At 39.9% G+C, this 18,421-nt stretch overlaps 2 protein-coding genes across 3 annotated transcripts; one reads left to right on the top strand and one right to left on the bottom strand.

Moving 5' to 3' along the window:
• Positions 1 to 526: 526 nt before the first annotated feature.
• LOC138196402 (transcriptional coactivator YAP1-like) lies at positions 527 to 10,745 on the bottom strand. 2 transcript variants are annotated; one of them, XM_069146401.1, is made up of 9 exons: positions 10,645 to 10,745; positions 10,006 to 10,237; positions 8,098 to 8,297; positions 7,193 to 7,347; positions 5,189 to 5,290; positions 4,876 to 4,979; positions 4,585 to 4,703; positions 4,228 to 4,328; positions 527 to 4,009 (listed from the first exon to the last, which is right to left on the bottom strand). In XM_069146401.1, exons 2-9 carry the CDS (start codon positions 10,207 to 10,209, stop codon positions 3,828 to 3,830), a joined length of 1,167 nt encoding a protein of 388 aa, XP_069002502.1. In that variant the 5' UTR covers positions 10,210 to 10,237; positions 10,645 to 10,745; the 3' UTR covers positions 527 to 3,827. The 2 variants fall into 2 exon arrangements, with proteins under 2 accessions (XP_069002502.1, XP_069002501.1); XM_069146400.1 differs by lacking the exon at positions 5,189 to 5,290.
• A 3,628-nt stretch (positions 10,746 to 14,373) lies between these two features.
• Positions 14,374 to 17,969, top strand: angptl5 (angiopoietin-like 5). The gene is made up of 8 exons (XM_069145586.1): positions 14,374 to 14,596; positions 15,274 to 15,445; positions 15,544 to 15,647; positions 15,739 to 15,832; positions 16,809 to 16,912; positions 16,998 to 17,118; positions 17,265 to 17,450; positions 17,600 to 17,969. Exons 1-8 carry the CDS (start codon positions 14,540 to 14,542, stop codon positions 17,917 to 17,919), a joined length of 1,158 nt encoding a protein of 385 aa, XP_069001687.1. The 5' UTR covers positions 14,374 to 14,539; the 3' UTR covers positions 17,920 to 17,969.
• Positions 17,970 to 18,421: the final 452 nt, after the last annotated feature.

Here is an 18,421-nt window from a genome sequence, read left to right on the forward strand (position 1 = left end):
ACCCTCATTGGGAAGTTTGTTCATTTTCCACAACTTGAGTGCACAAAAACTCCCTAAATCTCGAGTTAAATCATCAATTACCAATTTGCATTTTGAAATTTTTTTTTTTTTTTTTTTTTTTTTTTGGATTCTATATTGGGGGGGGTTTATGTTTGGATTTTATTGATTTTCAGCATGAAAATGTACATATGGCACAGAGATATAAAAGTATAATACCAAACTAGACTCATTTAAGCTATGAAGTGGTCACCACATCCTACTCAATCCTAATAAGAGGTAAATTAGCCCGTTGTGTAAACACAAATACACAACTAACTATTCTGTACCTTTTGACACGCCTCCAAACCGACCGCTCTCTTTGGACTAATTGATTATGGAATTCCTTTCAGAGGGACCACCAGAAAACTAATCAGGAGGAGTGGATTTAACAAATGACAGCATAATGACTTGTGGAAAGAAATGATTGACTTTGTATTTCATGAAAGCCGCTTGCTTATGACATATCACGGTGAACGATACATTTAGGTGTATTTAAAAGTTTATTAAACAGAAACTCCTTTAAAATGATTACATTGAAAATGTATATAAATCACATGCATAAAAAGGTACAAAACAAGTCTGATTGCCTCCAAACTTTCTGCAAATAGGGTGATAAACATCATTATATGTAACATACATAGCAAGTGTCATGCATGCCAAGATAAATAATAGGCTAGGTAGTGTGTTGCGTTATGTGTATGAGCTGAATGTCACTCGGTACATTAATTTAAAAATGATTACAAAAAAGTGACTTGGCTTTTTATTTGGGGATGTTGTGAATGAAGTCATTACCTCTATATACTGTATATGGAAGAAGGAAGCTAGTTGAAAGAAATGGTTTTTACCAATTAACAGCATCAAATTCATATAAAATATGAACACACTGCAGAAACCACCCAGCACATAAAAACAGATTATATACTTATTATATGGTTTAACTAAACAGGGAGAATTAAAGAGCTCTCCGCACTGACGTTTGCCTCCTGCGCTGCAGCACCACATAGCATCTGCAGTTAGAATAAAACATTCCAATAACACAGCATCCACAATTAGTACGTTGCTTTTCTGAGGAGTCTTTGAGTTATGCTGAGTGTCTCTGAAAGTCCATTTATAAAGAAAAATATTTGTCCTTGTTCCCACTTACGAAACAGCTCTTAAAGAGTTGAAACCGTGAGCTACGACCAGAGGGAATTATAACTCTACACAGTGGTAGCAATCGAGAATCTTAGTAACACTGACCAGAATTATTTTTAAAGGCTGGCTTTAGAAAATGTAGAAGATTTTTCTGTTTCAATGCACATTACAAAAGTCTATTTGCAGGATCTTTAAACTAGCGTCTGTTGTGCAATTCATTACTGTAGTTTATTTACAGTAATGGACTGCAGGTTAGCTTTGTAATAAGTTATGGTTATTCATACATACTAAGAGATTGAAGGGGATGTGAGTATATGCTGTGTTGTAAATAAGTTTAAAAACACCTCATTTTTGCCTCAATTATAAACCTCTTTTTCCATCATTGGGACAAAATAAAAGATTATATCTTCTGGAGTATATTCTGAAAAGATGATTGTAATATTGACCTGCATTTTTGGTCATTTGTGTTACTCATGTAAGTTTTGGATCAACTATGATTTAATGATAATTTATTATGGTATTTTGTAAAAACAGGATGATGTCAATGTGGATTTGCATACACGGTATCTATGGTGATTAATCAGTCACGAGACTGATCAGTGAAATGTATAGAAGAAAACTAGAAGCAGCCTCAGACATCAGCCTCATTCATTTTGCTGGATTTGCATTGAAACTCTGCACCTCACTATGTGTGCCTTCTCAAAATTAGAAACAATTCGTGATCAAGTTCCTTTTTTTTATCAGTTTTACCAGTATCATTGTGTGGTGACACAGAGTTAAAGTTTCATTTGCATTACGAGCCACGATAATGCAAGACTCAAAAGTAATCTGTATCTTTTGCAGCAAGCTTCAAGGCACTATTAACTAATTTTGGAAATGAATGCAGAACAATGGATGTCTGAAATGGTAAGAAAACTGCATCTAAAAGTCCAAAATCGACTGTATGCACTCAAAAACGGTCATGATTTGCCATTAAGGAGCTCAAACCTGGTTGCTGCTTGCACCACTTTCTGTAGGAAAACAATACAACTATGGTAGCATTGAGTGAATAGACACTCAACATTAAAAAAGGAAATTATTAGGAATGTATCAAGCCAATAGTGGACAACTGAGAAAAGGAATAAAACAATAAAATCTAAAATTTTAAGTGGTGCTGGCTGATTAATTCAATATTTCTCATTTATGTTACTGGACAAAAAACATCCAGGCCCTGATGGCAACCAAGAGGCATCGTTTCTTCAACAAGGTGTGAACATGATAATGCAATCTATATATATATATATATAACCTCCAATAAATACTACCTGTGTGAAGTTTATATTCAAAGCTGGGGTGGACAAAAAAAAAAAAAAAAAATCCCCCAAAAAAATCACTGGAATTAAATGTAATCCAACACAACAGCAGAAACTAAAACAGAAAATCCTTAATTTTAGCAACTTCTACATAGGTGACTTTACAGGGAGTTTATTGCAGTTTCCAGCATCGTTGGAGGTCACCTAATGTTTAAAAAAAAAAACCCCTCTTTTATAAACTAAATTAATTAAAAAAAACCCGGATGACTCAGTGTTAGTTTCGTGGGGGATATCCTGTATTGTGTTGGATTGCATTATACTGATAATGCGTTCATTTACTGAAGACTCCCTGTTTGTTGCTATGCTGCTTTGTGTAAACAGAAGTCCTAAAAACAGACTTTATTGTAGATTTAGTGCTGAAAGTGGAGACTCCTCTACACAGTGGAACTATTCTGCAGCCTTTGTCTTAATGTGAAAGTTTTGATTTCTTAGTAAGGTCAGCTCTAGACTCCCATTTCAATATTTTTAACGTTTTAATTTTTTTTTCTTGCTTTTGAGCTATTTATTTGACACTGTTTCTAAAGTTTGGGAGTAAATGGGACTCCTTTTAGTGTTTCCTTCTCTTCCGGCTCACCACAAGGGGACATCCTCTCTCGATTGATGTTTCTGTGTAGCAGTGGTGCAGGAGGGCTTCTGTCACATCCAACCAAAAATCTCTTCTCAAAACAGACTCATCAGTGTAGTGTTAATCCAGATAAATATGTTGGATTCATCGCTCACTCTCTGTCTCGACACTTCTTATGAGCATGTTTTCACAACTGTGAGCATGTGCATTTAAAAAAAAAAAAAAAAAAAATCACAGGTTACTGTCTGCTCAGAGGTAGGAGCATTACATGTTATGTGTGTAAGCAAGGGAGGATGTGAATAGCCTTAGTGTTAAAAATCTTTAGTGTTGATGTGACTGTTAACAATCCAATTTTTCTTGACTTGACTCTGTTATTCTTAAATGTTTGCTGCAAACCATTCCCACGTGGAGATGAAAAAAAAAAAAATCTGAACTAGATCGGCGCTGCAATACATGCATCATCAGAGGTCAAAGACTAAAAAGAAAGGAGTGTAATAAAAATATGAATGCTCCTTCATGCATTTCTGTAAAAGCAGGCCCAAAAAGAGGAAAATACCAGCAGCTTACCACCTTCTGTGAGAGTCAGGTTTTAGTGTTAGGTATCCATCACACAACAGTAGCATATTCTTTCAGTAATGTGGGTCGGTACCACTTTTGAAGCCAAAAATCCTCCAGAATTCTCAGTCACGTTACGAAAATTGGATGTCAAACCACATTTGACCAGAGGCTGGTTGTGTCTATAGCCAGGTGAGCAGGCTGTCTCTGTCCATGTGCGGCCCAGAGAGAACGGTGTCCATGTCCATCAGAATGTCTGAACTCAGACCCTCGGGGATACAGGGCATTAGCTCCTCGCCCTCAGACATGGGGAGCACAGGCAGCGACTCCTGCAAGGTCATCGAGGGCGGCTCGACGGAGTCACCTAAAGGAGTCAGACGAGCAGAACAATGTTGCTTTTAATACACAAAAGGAGAAGGACTGTATCTTTAATACAGCTGAACCTGGACCAGTATTGTTTGTGTGCACCGTTACTTTATGAACATTGTACGTACAAATAATACAAAATTAAATATTCATTCAATACACATGTATATCACACTCTGGCTTAAGATGAAAAAATAAACTAAATATATAAATTACCTGTGTCCATGTGATCCACAGAGCTCAACATGTGGTCCGACGTGCGGGGAAGGCTGCTGACGCTCAGACCGCTGTCGGTGCTCTCATTGCGAGAGTGAGCGCTGCATGAAATAATACACAAACATTTCTTAATATCTGATCAACATCAACCTGCGCACACAATAGCTAATTATAATAGATGGTTTTCCTATGTGAAAATATAGGTAATTATTTGGGTAATATTCTTAAAGGGTCCGTTCTTTATATCACTGTTAATGGGTTATGAATATTTTTTCCACCCTAATGACCACAATGCTCTGATGATTGAAACTACCACTGAAGGAGATCAACGACCCATGACTACAAACATGAACTCACCCGTTAAGTGTAGGTTCGTGGTTCGAGGCTCTGATCCTGACATCCAGAGACGGGACAAGTGTCTGTGCGCTCCTGTCATGGTCCATCACACCGGGCATCTGGTTCCTTACTCCGGCCTCCTGAAAACACAGACACACACACCTGCATGTAAAACCTTTAATGAATGTGGAGCATAATACAAGCAGATAGCAAAGGGAATATCTCAGCTTGTGCAGGTAACAATGTGATTTAAAATAAAATGGAAATAGTTTTGGCTGGTGTGTCCAAGTATTACTTTATGTGACCTCTGACCTGTGGTGTGATTTGCTGAGGGATGCCTTGCTTGCATCTAAGCCTTTCCTTTTCCTGCCTTTGTTGCATTGCCAGGCTGAGGATGCTGGGGTTCATCTTCTGGGCTAGAACATAAGATTGATAGAAAAACACATTTTATGAGGTTAAAACATTTCAGCAATTACTTATGAGGAAAACTTTTCAAAACTTTGCGATCTTTCTTTTTTATTTGTTGCCAAACAGCAACTTGTGATGGTGGACATTGGAACAAAATGCTTCTCATTGACAAACAAGAATTGTCAATTCAGGAGACACAAGTTTGATAGTGTGCTACCTAGACGCGGGTCGACCCATGACGTGGTTTTATTTATGTGATCGATGTAGTACACCTCTCCATCTGCAGTCACAGCCTGCTCCCAGCCTTCAGGCAGTGGACCTGAACAGCAGTGAAAGTACACAGTGAGAAGGCAAATGGTAGATGGAGTGCGGAGAGAAAAAAGTAGAATCCGGCCCACTTTCTTTCATGTCTGTGTAGCTTCTAGTTTTTAGAGATTTTATGAACAAAAGTGAAGGTTAGTTACAGTATTTCCTGTGGAGTAAAAATGTACTAACCTGCCTGAATGCAGTGGGTTTAAAACACTGTTTATATAAGTATATAAGTAAGTAAGTATGTAGTACTGCCGATGCACAGAGGGCTCCGTATACAGAGGGATTCATAAAATGTTATTCTGAAAGAGTGTGTTAAGCCAATTTACAATATAAAAATTTAAAAGCAACACGTCTTTACAGAAACCCTGTCCCCACTGTTCTGGATAATCCACAGAAGACATTGTGGAAGGTTTTCATTGGGACTATTTCCTGAGATGAAAGTAGTTCCAATGAAAATACATTATTGCTTGTTTCTATTTGAAAGTATATTAACTGACTCGAAGGGGAAATACGCTGACAAGTTGTTATGGCAGATTAGCATTGTCATTCATTTGGAGTTGTGCTTTTGGCCACCTGGCGAATGATAGGCCAATATTCACCCTCTTTTAACTGGGCTTTGGTCTCCACCAACTCCGGGCAAAAATATGTGTCTCTTTAGTTGCTAAAAGCAGCATTGTTGTCCATCAGCTAGTTGCTAACTTTGTCCCTTTGGACTTGAGCAGATGCTAAATGGAGTTTTAGAACTTTTTTGCTGAAAACAGCTGAGAGAGTGAATCTAAAAGCACAAAGTTAAATCCAAAAAAAATGCAACAACAAAAAAAACTGAGCAGAACTCACTATAAAGTTCCATACATTTCAAGGGAACTTAAGAATTGGATAAAAAACCTTCATCATCACTAATACCTCATAGTCCTGTGATCCATAAAACAATAATCAGGTGTCAATATGCACACTGAAACAGTTACTGTTGCTGTGATAATTCATAATGGACATAACACGTTCCCTTCCTGCATCCAATGTTCTTACTTCAGAAGTCACAGTCAATTGAAGTGGATATTTTCCAAAATTACAGTCTTCAAAATATCCTCTCTGTTTCTCTGTTGAGCTGCATTGAAGGGAAAGTGGCACAGAAGAACTTGTTCTTAAAATTTTTTGCGTAACTTAATGTAACTTTGGAATCCACTTGTCTCGTTCGGATGGCTGAATCCTCGAGTAGCTTTTGAATAACTTTTTGCAAAAAATAAAGACTGGATTTTGTTCATATTACTTGGAAAACAAGTAATAGAAAGCAAAAAGTGTTTCAGGGTTCATTTAGGCACCTAAAAATTGTTTAAAGACAAACCTGAAAAATTGTGAACCTATCCTTATTAGACACTGACAATCTGGTTGCATCATTACACACCCTGCTCCAAGTCTGGCCGGAGAACTTTGTTCCGTTTCGACCCCCATCACTGTCTCCCCACATTTCCTACAGATTTGTTTTATTAGGAACAAGCAGTGGAGATAGATTGGACATGTGGGGAAATAGAACAGGGGTCTGGCCGGCCAGGAATTGAAACGGGGTAGGGAAACCACAATAATTGTAATTTGGCTGAACCCACCCTTTAAAATTTCGATTTACTCAAAGACAAACTGGTTCTACAAGCTTTAAAACCTGCATTTATGTTCAAAAAACCCCTGATTTGCCATCAGTGTGACGGCATTAAAATTCAAGCTTTAGTCAGTGAGTGTGTTAATTCCCAAAGTCACCAGAGCATTGGATGTAGACACCAAAAGGTAATCCCGAAGAACACACACCCAGCAAAGACCCGATCCGCTGGAGATGGAGTTGAACTATGAAAAGCAGGTCCGCGCTTCAAAGAGAAACTGGGCGGCAAGATGGGTCAGAAAATAGAAAGCAGAGAGATACCTGTCTCTGGATTGATGTTTTGTGGTTGCGTAGTGGGAGCTGGGTTGCTGAGGGAGTGGGCGTGGACCGGAGGGCCAGAGATAGGATGCTGAGCTGCAGCCGCCTGAAGTTGCGAAAGACGAGGGTCGTGCCAAGTGGTTGTCTTATCCAGGTGACTGAAAACACACAACAAGTCTAAACGCATCTGTGTCTATTAAACCAATGTAACCTTGATAGATAAGGGGCACAAGGCGCGCTTTAGGTTCGGACCTGCTTTACCTGTACTACCGGATGCGCACGTACATCGACACTCACTCAAATGTCGCTGCCTGTGCTGATGTAACCTTTCTCCTTGACAGGAGTGTGAGCTGTCAGGCCATGTGCTCTCAGGAAGCTGAAACCACACAGGCTGCAGAACTAGTTGGAAGACTTTCTGTTTGCAGGCAATTCATTAGTTTGATCCCTGGTTACATCTGCACTGCTGCATGGCTCTCTTCAATATCTCCCTTTAATTTTAATTATACAGCAAAATAATTGGGAGGGATATAGTATTTAGTGTTTCCTATAACAGGACAGAAATTTACAAAAGTCTAAAAATTAGGTCAATGCTGGATAATAATTTAGATTATTTACTTAATCTTTTAAATCATTTATCATGGAAAACCTTTGCAGGTTCATGCTTCTAAAATGTGAGGATGTGCAGAATTTCAGTTTTACATGATTGAAAATGAAATAATCTGAATGTCACTTTGAGCTGTGGGAATTGTACACATTTCTGAGTAAAATAACAGATGATTAAAACCATCAGCTACAGCACCAGATGTTAGAACCAGACGAAGCTGACTCTGGGACTCTGTACACAGAAATACTTCAAGTAACCCGCGGAGCGACCGATCAAACAGCGATAAACTGGAGGACGACCTTACTTGAGGAAGTAACGCTGGCCAGTAGGCGTCTTGGCCATTTCCCAACCGTGGGGGAGTGGCACGTCATCAGGTATGATTGGCGTTGCTGCTACATCTGCTGCTTGAGTGGAGAGGGAGTTGACTGGGAGGGAGGCTGGGGAGGAATGGGCGCGGACGTGATGAGGAGTGAGGGAGCCGCACACACCTCCATCCGAACTGGCCTGACGAGCAAACAAGCAGGGTTAGCAACTCTGCAGGGAAACCACAAACGGAAATCAGAGACATAAACTGGCAGGACGGAAAGGTTTGGAAGGAGCCCAGGAGAAAAGACAAACGTTTGGAGGAGGAATTGAAAAACTGGTCACTCTCGGAGTTAGAGGATTTCCTTTTACGGAAGAATTGATTAACACAGCCGATACGTTGGGGTTTCTGTCCATAGATGCTGGTGCTGATCAAGTCTGACACTTTTCTGGTATTAAGATTCTAATGTTTGAGCCACAATTACAAATTTGAGAGATAGTTCAATAGGTCCATTTGATACTCGTGAAGTAAATAAACATTTAATGTGAAATTTAAGTGTATGTCATCTATGCCTCAAATTTGTTTAGTAAAATCTAATTCTATCCATACATCATAAATATAATGTCTGAACTGTGAGCAGGGCTGAATAGAGGAGATGGCCAAAATATTTGAAATGGCTGAATATACTATAACTTGGTAAACCTTAAAAAGTGCATTACCCACATGGCTAACTTGTAATATGTTCAAGTGAATATCTGATTAATTCTTTCATTCAGAGTTGTTAAAGGCCTCCTTGTGAGCTCATCATTTTTGAGATTTTCCTACAACTCTCCCACATTATTTCGCAATACAGGCGGTGAATACAATGTAGAGAAGCAGCTACATGAGTGCCACACAAAACGCCTGATAACTGCAAATTTTACAGTTAAAATTTTGAGGCCGTCAGACTTTATGGGTAGTGGCTGCTTGAGCAGCAAGTGTAAGAGTTAGACACCGCAAAATGTGGCCAGAATAAAAAGTCTTAGCGATAAAATGCAGATAGCCTAAAACAGAAAAATGATATCAGCAAAGAGGAGCAGTAGTCAAAAGTAGGCTTGCATCAGCTAAAGAATAACCACTGCATCAGAGGTCTCAACATAATATTGGAACTGAGGGACACTCAGTGATCAGAAAAATATAAAACAATCCAGTAAAGCCGCCCTGCTACTACTATCTTTGTGAAATGGTCACTGAGGACAGACTATTATTTCATGTATAAATTGGTAGTTTTGTCTATGAAATATCAGTGAACAATGGCCATCGCAACTTATCGGTTCGTCTCATTAACAGTTCAAATCCCAAGGATGTTCAATCTTATAAATCAGAGAAAAGGTGCAAAACACCATATTTCTGCACAATAAATGACTCAAATAATGAATCGATTATCAAGTATAAAACTACAGGTATTAGTCAATTAATTGATTAGTCCTCCAAAAGAAAATTCATATATTTTGATAATCAAATAATCATTTGAATTATTTCTCTGGTTACAGCCTCTAAAATGTGAGGATTTTGTTTGGTTATTGTCATAGAAAATTAAATATCGTTGAGTTTTGGACATGAACCACATTTGAAGACATCACCTGTAGTTTCAGTCTAAATCAAAATGTAACTTAATTCTCCGTGTTGATTGATGCACTCCTTGTTTTATGACTTCACTGCACTCAATATTTCTAATTTATGCAAATACACCAAATAGGCCTATTTTTCGAATAACATATTTCCTTAGGCTATATTGGCAGTTCAGCACCATTAACTACTGGCGAACTTCAGGTATTGGATTATCGTTCTGGTCACTATAATGCAGGGGGACAGTACAGCTGCAGTTTGTCATGAATGTATGGACACATCAGGGACTGTTGTCAGTACTTGTCTGGAGTGTCCCCGGGGATCCGGCTGCCTGAAGAAGGAGTCCGGCAGCTTCCTCATCCTCATGGGCAAGGAGGGTGGCTGCCTGGCCGCCTTGGTGGGGTTCATCACCGCGCTGAAGAGGGCCTCCAGCTCCGTCTGCGAGTCCCCGCGGACGTGCACGATCTGCTGCCCGGCCGGAGGCGCGCCGCGGTGCGCGTCCATGTCGCCAAAGTTTGGTGTCGAAAGAAATCTGTCGAAAAGTTTCGATCATGTCAAGAAAGCGAGAATAAACGTCGGAGCCGTTCAGACTAGAGATGCGTCTGTGTGCTGGCGTTATGATCGGATTTGTTTACACTTCTCTCCCCCCCCCCCCCTCACCCCACCACCCCATTTGAACGTTTGTGCCGTTGAGTCTGCGTCCAGCTCTAACATCTCCAAAGTCTATCAGCCCAGAAAACAACATCAATCACTGAGCAAAGAAGTCGAAGGAGTGCAACTTAAAGCAGGGATCGCTAATTAAAACTCAATCTCTGTGGTACAACATGCCTCCCACATACCTTCAAGCAGCCAGACCCCCCTCCCACCCCCCCCACTCTCTGTATTCCTGCAGGGGAAAAAAAATAAGTCGGAGAAATCACAGCCGAGAAAAACACCCACCGATTTCAGATACAAACGTTGAACTAAAAGCCTCCAGAGGCGAAAACACACACAGCGATATGAAACTACTTGGAGAAAAATGATTTCAGCCAGACCTCCAAACTTTTTTTTCACATCCAGCGTTCAGTCCAGATTCATGTGATAGTGCGGAGGGGCGGGGTTGCAGGGTTTAAAGCTGCCGCAGTTGCAGGCGAAATATTTCACTCTGAGGACAGACATTTAAACCATCAATACAGCACTTAGAAATCAGTTTCATTTACAGCCCCATTTGTATTCAATGAGACATTTTCAGCCCCGAGAACTGTGGGAAATAAGTGATATAACAGATTTCCAGGCGGCTATCTCTAATTCCCCTCGTGCAGTTTCCAGTTTGTGCGGTTTTCTGCCGCTGAAGGGAAGAAAAAGACCCAGAGGGCCAAAGTGTGAGCAGACCTGACAGGAGACAACCACAGAGGATGTATAGCTAAGGGGACAGGGAGCCTGATCTGTTGTGCTGGAGTCGATTTTTTTGACTCTGGGCCTGGGTCTGGTCTGAGGTTTTTAGGGGGGGTTGGGGAGGGGAAATTGGGAAGTTGCACTGAGAAAACATCCGCCCCTGATGAGGCCAACCCTGCCGGAGCCTGTTTGTCCCGTGCAGGCACAAGCCGCAGTGTCCTGCCCTCTGGTGGAAAACATGCAGACAGGCAGCTGAAGCTCAGCTGGCCAACAGATTGAATTCAAGAAAAAATGTCTGGCTGGACTGGAGCTATTATATACAGTGCAGCCAATAACGCAGTTATTTACTTATTATATTCCAACAAAGTTAACAGGCTATAGAGGACATGGGGAATCTTACAAATGGGCACACAAATAATTACTAGATGTTCAGACAACAAAGTGACTACCTCGCAAAGATAAGTAATCTATTAATCTCAAAAATAGGTTAAATTGGTCCTTTTAAAAACTGCAAACCCAGAAAACTTCATTTTAACCTCTATAGTAGAGGTCACAAAGTTTTTAGATACCAAATATGATTAAAAAAGATTAATTCCTAGATGAATTCAATATTTCCAATGATTGGACAGCAAACCCATAAAAACACGCAGTTTTGGGTTTAAATATTTCACTCAGTGTTAGCGTCAATGCATAGCTGATGTGGAATTAAATAATCTATTAAAGACCCTGGACATTTATTTTCTCAGTCACTTAGTTTTACTATGTCTTAGTCTATAGTCTTACTATGAACGATGAGAGGCCACAGACATAATTTTCTGCCAGTTTGAACAGTTTTGGTTATTTAACATTTGGGAAAGATGATACATTTAAATCTCATGACAGCTGATTTCTTCACTGTCAACCAAATCCAACCAACCAGATGACGTTTCCTGATGAAGAAGACTAGTGAGCGTTTGAGTGTTCAGCTCCAGATAAATATTCCATAAAGTGTTTTTTTTCTTTGATTGTTGCATTTTTAGTCTGTATTCAGAGACACTTAAAACTTGAAGCCAATGTTTTAGTGACTTTAACTCAAGGGGAAATTGAATGTTAAGAGGTTCAAAGAGGGATTGTTTTTGTGTGATTTATATTTTACTTTAACTATTAAGTCATTATTTTTTGCAGTGATTTCCCTCAAGGATATTTTGTTTTCCCTTTTATCTTGTTTTAACCAACACAAAAAGGATAGCCCCACCTGGTGCCACATAGACTGAGAGTTCTCTGAGTACTTCCTACTGTTTCTGTGTCCATGACAGAGTTGCATAAGTCGAGGGTGAAGAAAAGGTCAGCAGACACTTTTCAGCTGCTCCGCTCGCTCTGAAGCCGTCAGTCTCAGTGACGATAATCCTGTGTGAGACGGCATGTGTCCGCTGAGATCAGGTCCTTCAGTCCCTTCACCACCTTATACCAAACAACAAAACCACACATTTTATAACACACTTTCATACAGCACCATGATATGTATTATTACTGAAGCATGATGTACTCAGTATTTTGGGTACTTATTATATTTCTCTTCACAGTTTCCCCCTAAGGCCTTCATTTGTGTACAATAGGATCTTTTATTAATATATTGTTTTTTGTTTTGATAAGTATAACGCATGAGTTTGTCTGCGAGGCTTTTTCATTGTTGGTAAATTTGTAATACCCAGAGTTTACATATATCTTGCACCATGAGACATGTTTTTTTTTCATGAGTTTAGTCAGTGTCAATGTTGCACAGCTGTTTGTACCCCTATTCATGAAGATGAAGTAAATGTCAGCTACAGGTATGTTTTACTACATATCACATGAAGATTTATTTATTTAATATATATGAAGAACTCAGATCCGCCAAGGCAGCAGACGAGAGGTCAACAGAGCCATATATGTAATGTAATACACAACACTGGCCTTTAGATGGCAGTGTGCCACTTAATACCTGTAACATAGTTTGTTTTTCATTACTCTCATAATCAGCATGGCACAAAAAAGGGAGGAAAAAAAAACATGTGGAGGCAGTGTGATTGTCTCTGGTCTTTTCTCTGCCTCTTTAAATATTTGTTCTTTTGCTGTTTTTGTGAATACAATCATCACAACACTGTTTTCAATCATTGCCCTTTCACTGTCAAATCAGAGGGCATAACCACATCAGTGATGTGCAGGAGATTTATCAGTGGCCTTTTCACACCATAAACAAAGCCGTTCAAATGAAAAACTGGTCTCTTTTATTTAGACAAATCATATCACATTGTTATATTCATCCTTCTTTGGGAATTTAGGATTGTGGGAACATAGATACGCTCTCAGTCTTTCTATTGAGCTAAACAAAGCTGTCTTCTTGCTATAGCTTCATATTTAGTGTGCAGACATAAGAGGGGTATAAATGCTTAACTCTTCCTCTTAACTATCAAACGGTTTCAATCTATTGATAATTGTTTTGATAAACCACACAGTCTTGCCTGAATATTTACATATCATTCACATGCATAGGGTGTTTTACAAGGAGCATGTAACACAGGACAGATGTGGGGGCCCCGAGGCTGCGGCACCAGGCTTTTCACATTCCTCTCACTGACCACGGCTGTAAACTCTTACAGGTTGAGAACACCAGCAAATCTTTTCTTTGGCACTCACAGCAAAGTTTTCCAAGGAAGCGACAGGCTGGCCGGCTCCAGCTGGACCCTGAGTGGAATGCGCTGTTGCTTTCCATTGCTTTTCACTTTCCTCACTGCTTAAATGCCCAGTTAAATGGAGTAATTGGTCTGACCCTTTGGGAGGCTGTTTTCAGATGTATGAGTCAGTAGTAAGAGAGAGAGGAGAGGAGAGGAGAGGAGAGGAGAGGAGAGGAGAGGAGAGGGGAGTAACGAGGGTGAAATATGAGCAGAAGAAGCAGAGACACCCTGCTGTCACTGTACCCTACCTTCAGCTGCTGCTCCCACGCAAAGACACAAGCAGAGAGAAAGTGTTCCTGCATTCAAACAAGCTGCCCACTTCCCTTTCCACATCTGTTTCTCATGCTGATGGCAGGATATAAGCTGTAAAACAACAATGCCTGCTAATAGATACAGTAAAGGAGAAGGTAATGACTCTTCACCACAAATCAAGAATCAGCACATTCTGCTACTTGTCAGAAACGTGTCCACACTTTTATCAACAAAATTGACCTCCTCTGAGAGAAAATCTTGTCATGGGAATTTACAAGAAAAAAGTGGGAGTGACAGACGGAGGTGGATAAAAGGAAGCAGTCAGAGAAGAGGTTAGGAGTAAGTGAAGTTTGACAATCCGAAGGTAGACTCCGATGCAGAGAAGAAGGGTGGACATGTGAGGGAAAAGAGCCGACTTTGTGGAAAAATAAGCATAAATGAAGGAGTGTCTGCTGGTGGATCAAGTTCAGCACCTTCACTCCTGGAGGAAATAATCAGAGTCAAACAAGAGTGATATGATGTGGACAACAACTGTCCTCCTGCTGCTTCTGCCTCATCTGCTTTCCTCTGCAGTATGTATCATATATTCATGCTTTTGTTTGTGTCTTGTCACTCAAACTTCTGTCAGGAACTATAGCAGGCAGTTACAAGGGAGGACAATTTGAACAGGTTAGTTGTCAGGGAGAAAATGTGTAAAAAATATGTTAATGCGGCAAAAAGATAAAACTGCAAGTTTGTATTTATGTTGCAGGAGACTTTAAATTGCTACAAGAGATGCAAATGTAACCATTTTTCTATTTTAAAAGATGGATTCGACATATTAACAAAAACAGTTGTGGTGTGTGTGACCGAATGACTGTCTGTGAAAGAGGAAATAATTAGCCTTATAGCCTTATATAATTGCTATCACTGATGTAATAATGATTAAATAGCATTGTTGTAGTTTGTTTGAGATGGGGCTAATTTTAATTATTTATTAATGTTGGGCTATTTGATCTGATCAAACATACGTTTTATAAAGACATTTGAGTCCCAAAACCTTTTTTGAATATAAGAATATTTCAACCTGTTTTTGATCTGGAAAGAATTTAGGAAATAGACGCACACGGAATATTAAAATGATTCAATCTGTAATTTTCTACTGGAGTCAGACATCCCAGGCTGGTTACACATAACGCCTGATACAACTGCAGGCTGACATCTGCGGGTTTAACTCTTTCTCACTGTAGTTCTCTCCTTTGATTGCTAGGAAAAAGGAAACAGTGATGATTTTAATCAATCAGAAATAGTCAATGAGGACTTCTCTGACCCTCCCGTCAAAGGCCAGAAACCTATCGGAGGGGTCAAAGGTCGGGACACATGCTCCATTCCGTGTGACATCACTGTCAAGCTGCTACGAGATGAGAAACACTCCATCTGTGGTAAAGTCTTTTCTCTTTCCTCGTGTCGTCGTTAGCTCCATCGTCATCGTATGTTGTTCAGTGTGTGTGTTCGTGTGTGTGTGTGTGTTTGTGTTTAGGCCAGTTACAACAGTCTCTGTTGGCGTTTGGACGCAGCACCCGGAAGCTGATGAGGGACGTGATGGAGGAGCAGCAGAGCGCTCTGGACATCCTCAGCAGACAGGTAAAAAAAAAGAGTCTGTTTTTCCTTTAGCAGAAACAGAGTCTAAGCATCTGATTGGCCGGCTGTATGTACAGTAGTGTCCCATTTTCAGGTCACAGAGTTGATGTCCAAAGTGCAGACGCTCAGCTCTGAGGTTCAGAGAAGCAACACTGAGATGTACTCCATAAAACCTGTGCAGTCTCACGGTAACTAACACACAAACACGTACATGAAATTACTGCTAATGAGGAGTACTACAGTTATCGTTAATATATATCACTACAAAAGCCTGCATTACCATCAAGGACCATGGAGTTTGAAATAATTTGTTGCCAACCAGGAAGAGAGGGTTTAACAAAAGCACTACCAAGTTAAATTAATGGAAGTGTAGGCTTGACTCATACGAAGGATTAGGGAGATTTTAAAAGCTGCTGCATCATTTGGTGCTTTATTTATAAAGGGGTGCTCACTATTTAACCACCATAAAGCAGTTACAACTATTTAAAGAAAGAATGATCCAAATCAAAGCAGCAATGGCTGAAATATAAAAGACTTTCAGCCCCTGTATGGGCCAAAATATATAACCACTGGATTGTACAATTCCTATAATGCAAGTCCTCATTGTCACTTTGTTTGACCTTCCTTACTTGTTCAATGACCATATCTTTCAAAGTTCAGAGCCCCTTTTCAGGCTCTCTGTTAAAAGGTTTTAGTCTCCAAACCCAGACTACTATAATCACAGTCATTTTCTTCAACTAAGTTCTGATTTCATTGGTTGAGTGTGAGTCTTTGTGGTGAATAAATTGATCCCAATGTGTGACATCGGTGGATTGTCCCTTTAAAGTCTGTAGTCAACATAAAACTCAAAACCCTATGGAAGTGCAATACTAAATTGTCACCCGTTTTTATCGCCTAAATATTTACCTTTTCATGCAAACATGAGAAGACGAGGCATTTTTCTATACTATACTGTCCTAGGAAGCATTCAACAGAAGACATCTTAACTCGTGCATTTCCTTTGGTGTATCAGAAATCTTTAAAATCACCAAATTTGTATACACGGTGATTTTTTTAATAAGCAAAGTGCATACTCCCTTTTGTAACTACTGACTATGAATCAAAACATTAATTTAACTTGATTATATTCTTGATAACAAAATAGTGTTTGTTTCCTCTAATTAGGTCGAGACTGCAGCGACATCAAGGACAATCTGATATCAGTCGTCCCAAAGATCCCCAGTGGTATTTACATAGTCCACCCAGAAAACACAGACTCTTCTTTTGAGGTACGCGTACATGATTCCTTCAGTCATTTACAGTTTGTCACTCACTCATCTTTGGTCCCTGCTAAAAGCAAAGTTTGTCCTGCAGGTCTTCTGTGAGATGGACTATATGGGAGGTGGATGGACGGTGATGCAGAGGAGGACTGATGGAATAACTGACTTCAAACGACCATGGGTTGATTATGTTGATGGCTTTGGTCACCTTGCAGGTTGTGCATTATAGTACAGATTCATTTTTCCTGCTGTAAGAATTGAGTTTCACTTTACACAGTTAGCCTTGCTAGCTCAGTGGAAAATCTCTCTTTTTATCTGTGTGTGTGTGTGTGTGTGTGTGTGTGTGTGTGTGTGTGTGTAGGAGAACACTGGTTGGGCCTGAAGAAGGTTTTTCATATATTAGACCAGAAAGATACTCGCTTCCAGCTTCACATCGCTCTAGTCTCCCATGATGACATCACCTCTTATGCATCATATGATGACTTCCGCCTTGACAATGAAACACAGTTCTTCAGTATACACCTGGGCAGATATGCAGGCAGTGCAGGTATCGCTTAAGAAATCCAAACTTCGAAAAGATTCACCCTCAGACAAATTTTCTTCCCACACAGTGTAAAATTTAAATCAGGACGTACTCACTGCTTTTTATGAGTCACCTGCATGGCTGCGTGGATGTCTGTGTGTCTTCTGATGCAGGTGATGCATTTCGCGGCTACGACCAGGAGCAGAACCAGGACACAGCTCCGTTTAGCGCCTCAGACGTGGACAATGACGGCTGCAATCCTTCCTGCTCCATCGGAAACAGCACGGTGGAGAGCTGCAGCCTTCAGCACAACCGCACAGGGTGGTGGTTCAACCAGTGCGGCCTGGCAAACCTCAACGGCTCTCCTGAAGACACAGAGCAGAACCAGGGGCAGAGGACGCACATCCTGTGGGACACCTGGAGACAGAGCGGAGTTCCTTACACCATCAAATCTGTCACGATGAAGATCAGGAGGATTGCAACCAACAACTGACAGTTGCTAGAAAAGAGAGAAATGCATCATTGTACAACTGGAGGTTTTAATTAAACAAGATAAAAAAAAAAAAAAAAAAAAAAAAAAAATGGAGTCTCATTTTCATGGTTTCACCTCACTGGAACCAATTACCTGTTCTGAAAATATTCCTTTAAGGTGACCATCCATCACTCCGTCCATCCATCCTCTGCACCATCTGTATCAGAAACAAGGTCACATGAGGACATATCTGAAATTAAAATAAAGTCTATTATAACCACACAACAGCACCAAAATCATCATGAAATGGAAAAAATAAAACAAGATACTATTGCATAATAATCTAAGTTGCAAGACTGTTTTGGGGAGTTTATTTTTTTACTTCTGTTTATCATTATCATTCATCTATTTGATTATGCATTTTAGTTTCACAACTATCATAAAAATTGCCTTTTAGTTTTAGTCAATCATTCTTCTACTTCTTCAAGAAGAGAGAATCAAAAATAACTTGAAAACAATGGGT

The sequence above is a fragment of the Embiotoca jacksoni genome, unplaced genomic scaffold (genome assembly GCF_022577435.1).
Source record: "Embiotoca jacksoni isolate LCO1_2020_lvr unplaced genomic scaffold, fEmbJac1.0.p SCAF_13, whole genome shotgun sequence".
Lineage (NCBI taxonomy): Eukaryota > Metazoa > Chordata > Actinopteri > Embiotocidae > Embiotoca > Embiotoca jacksoni.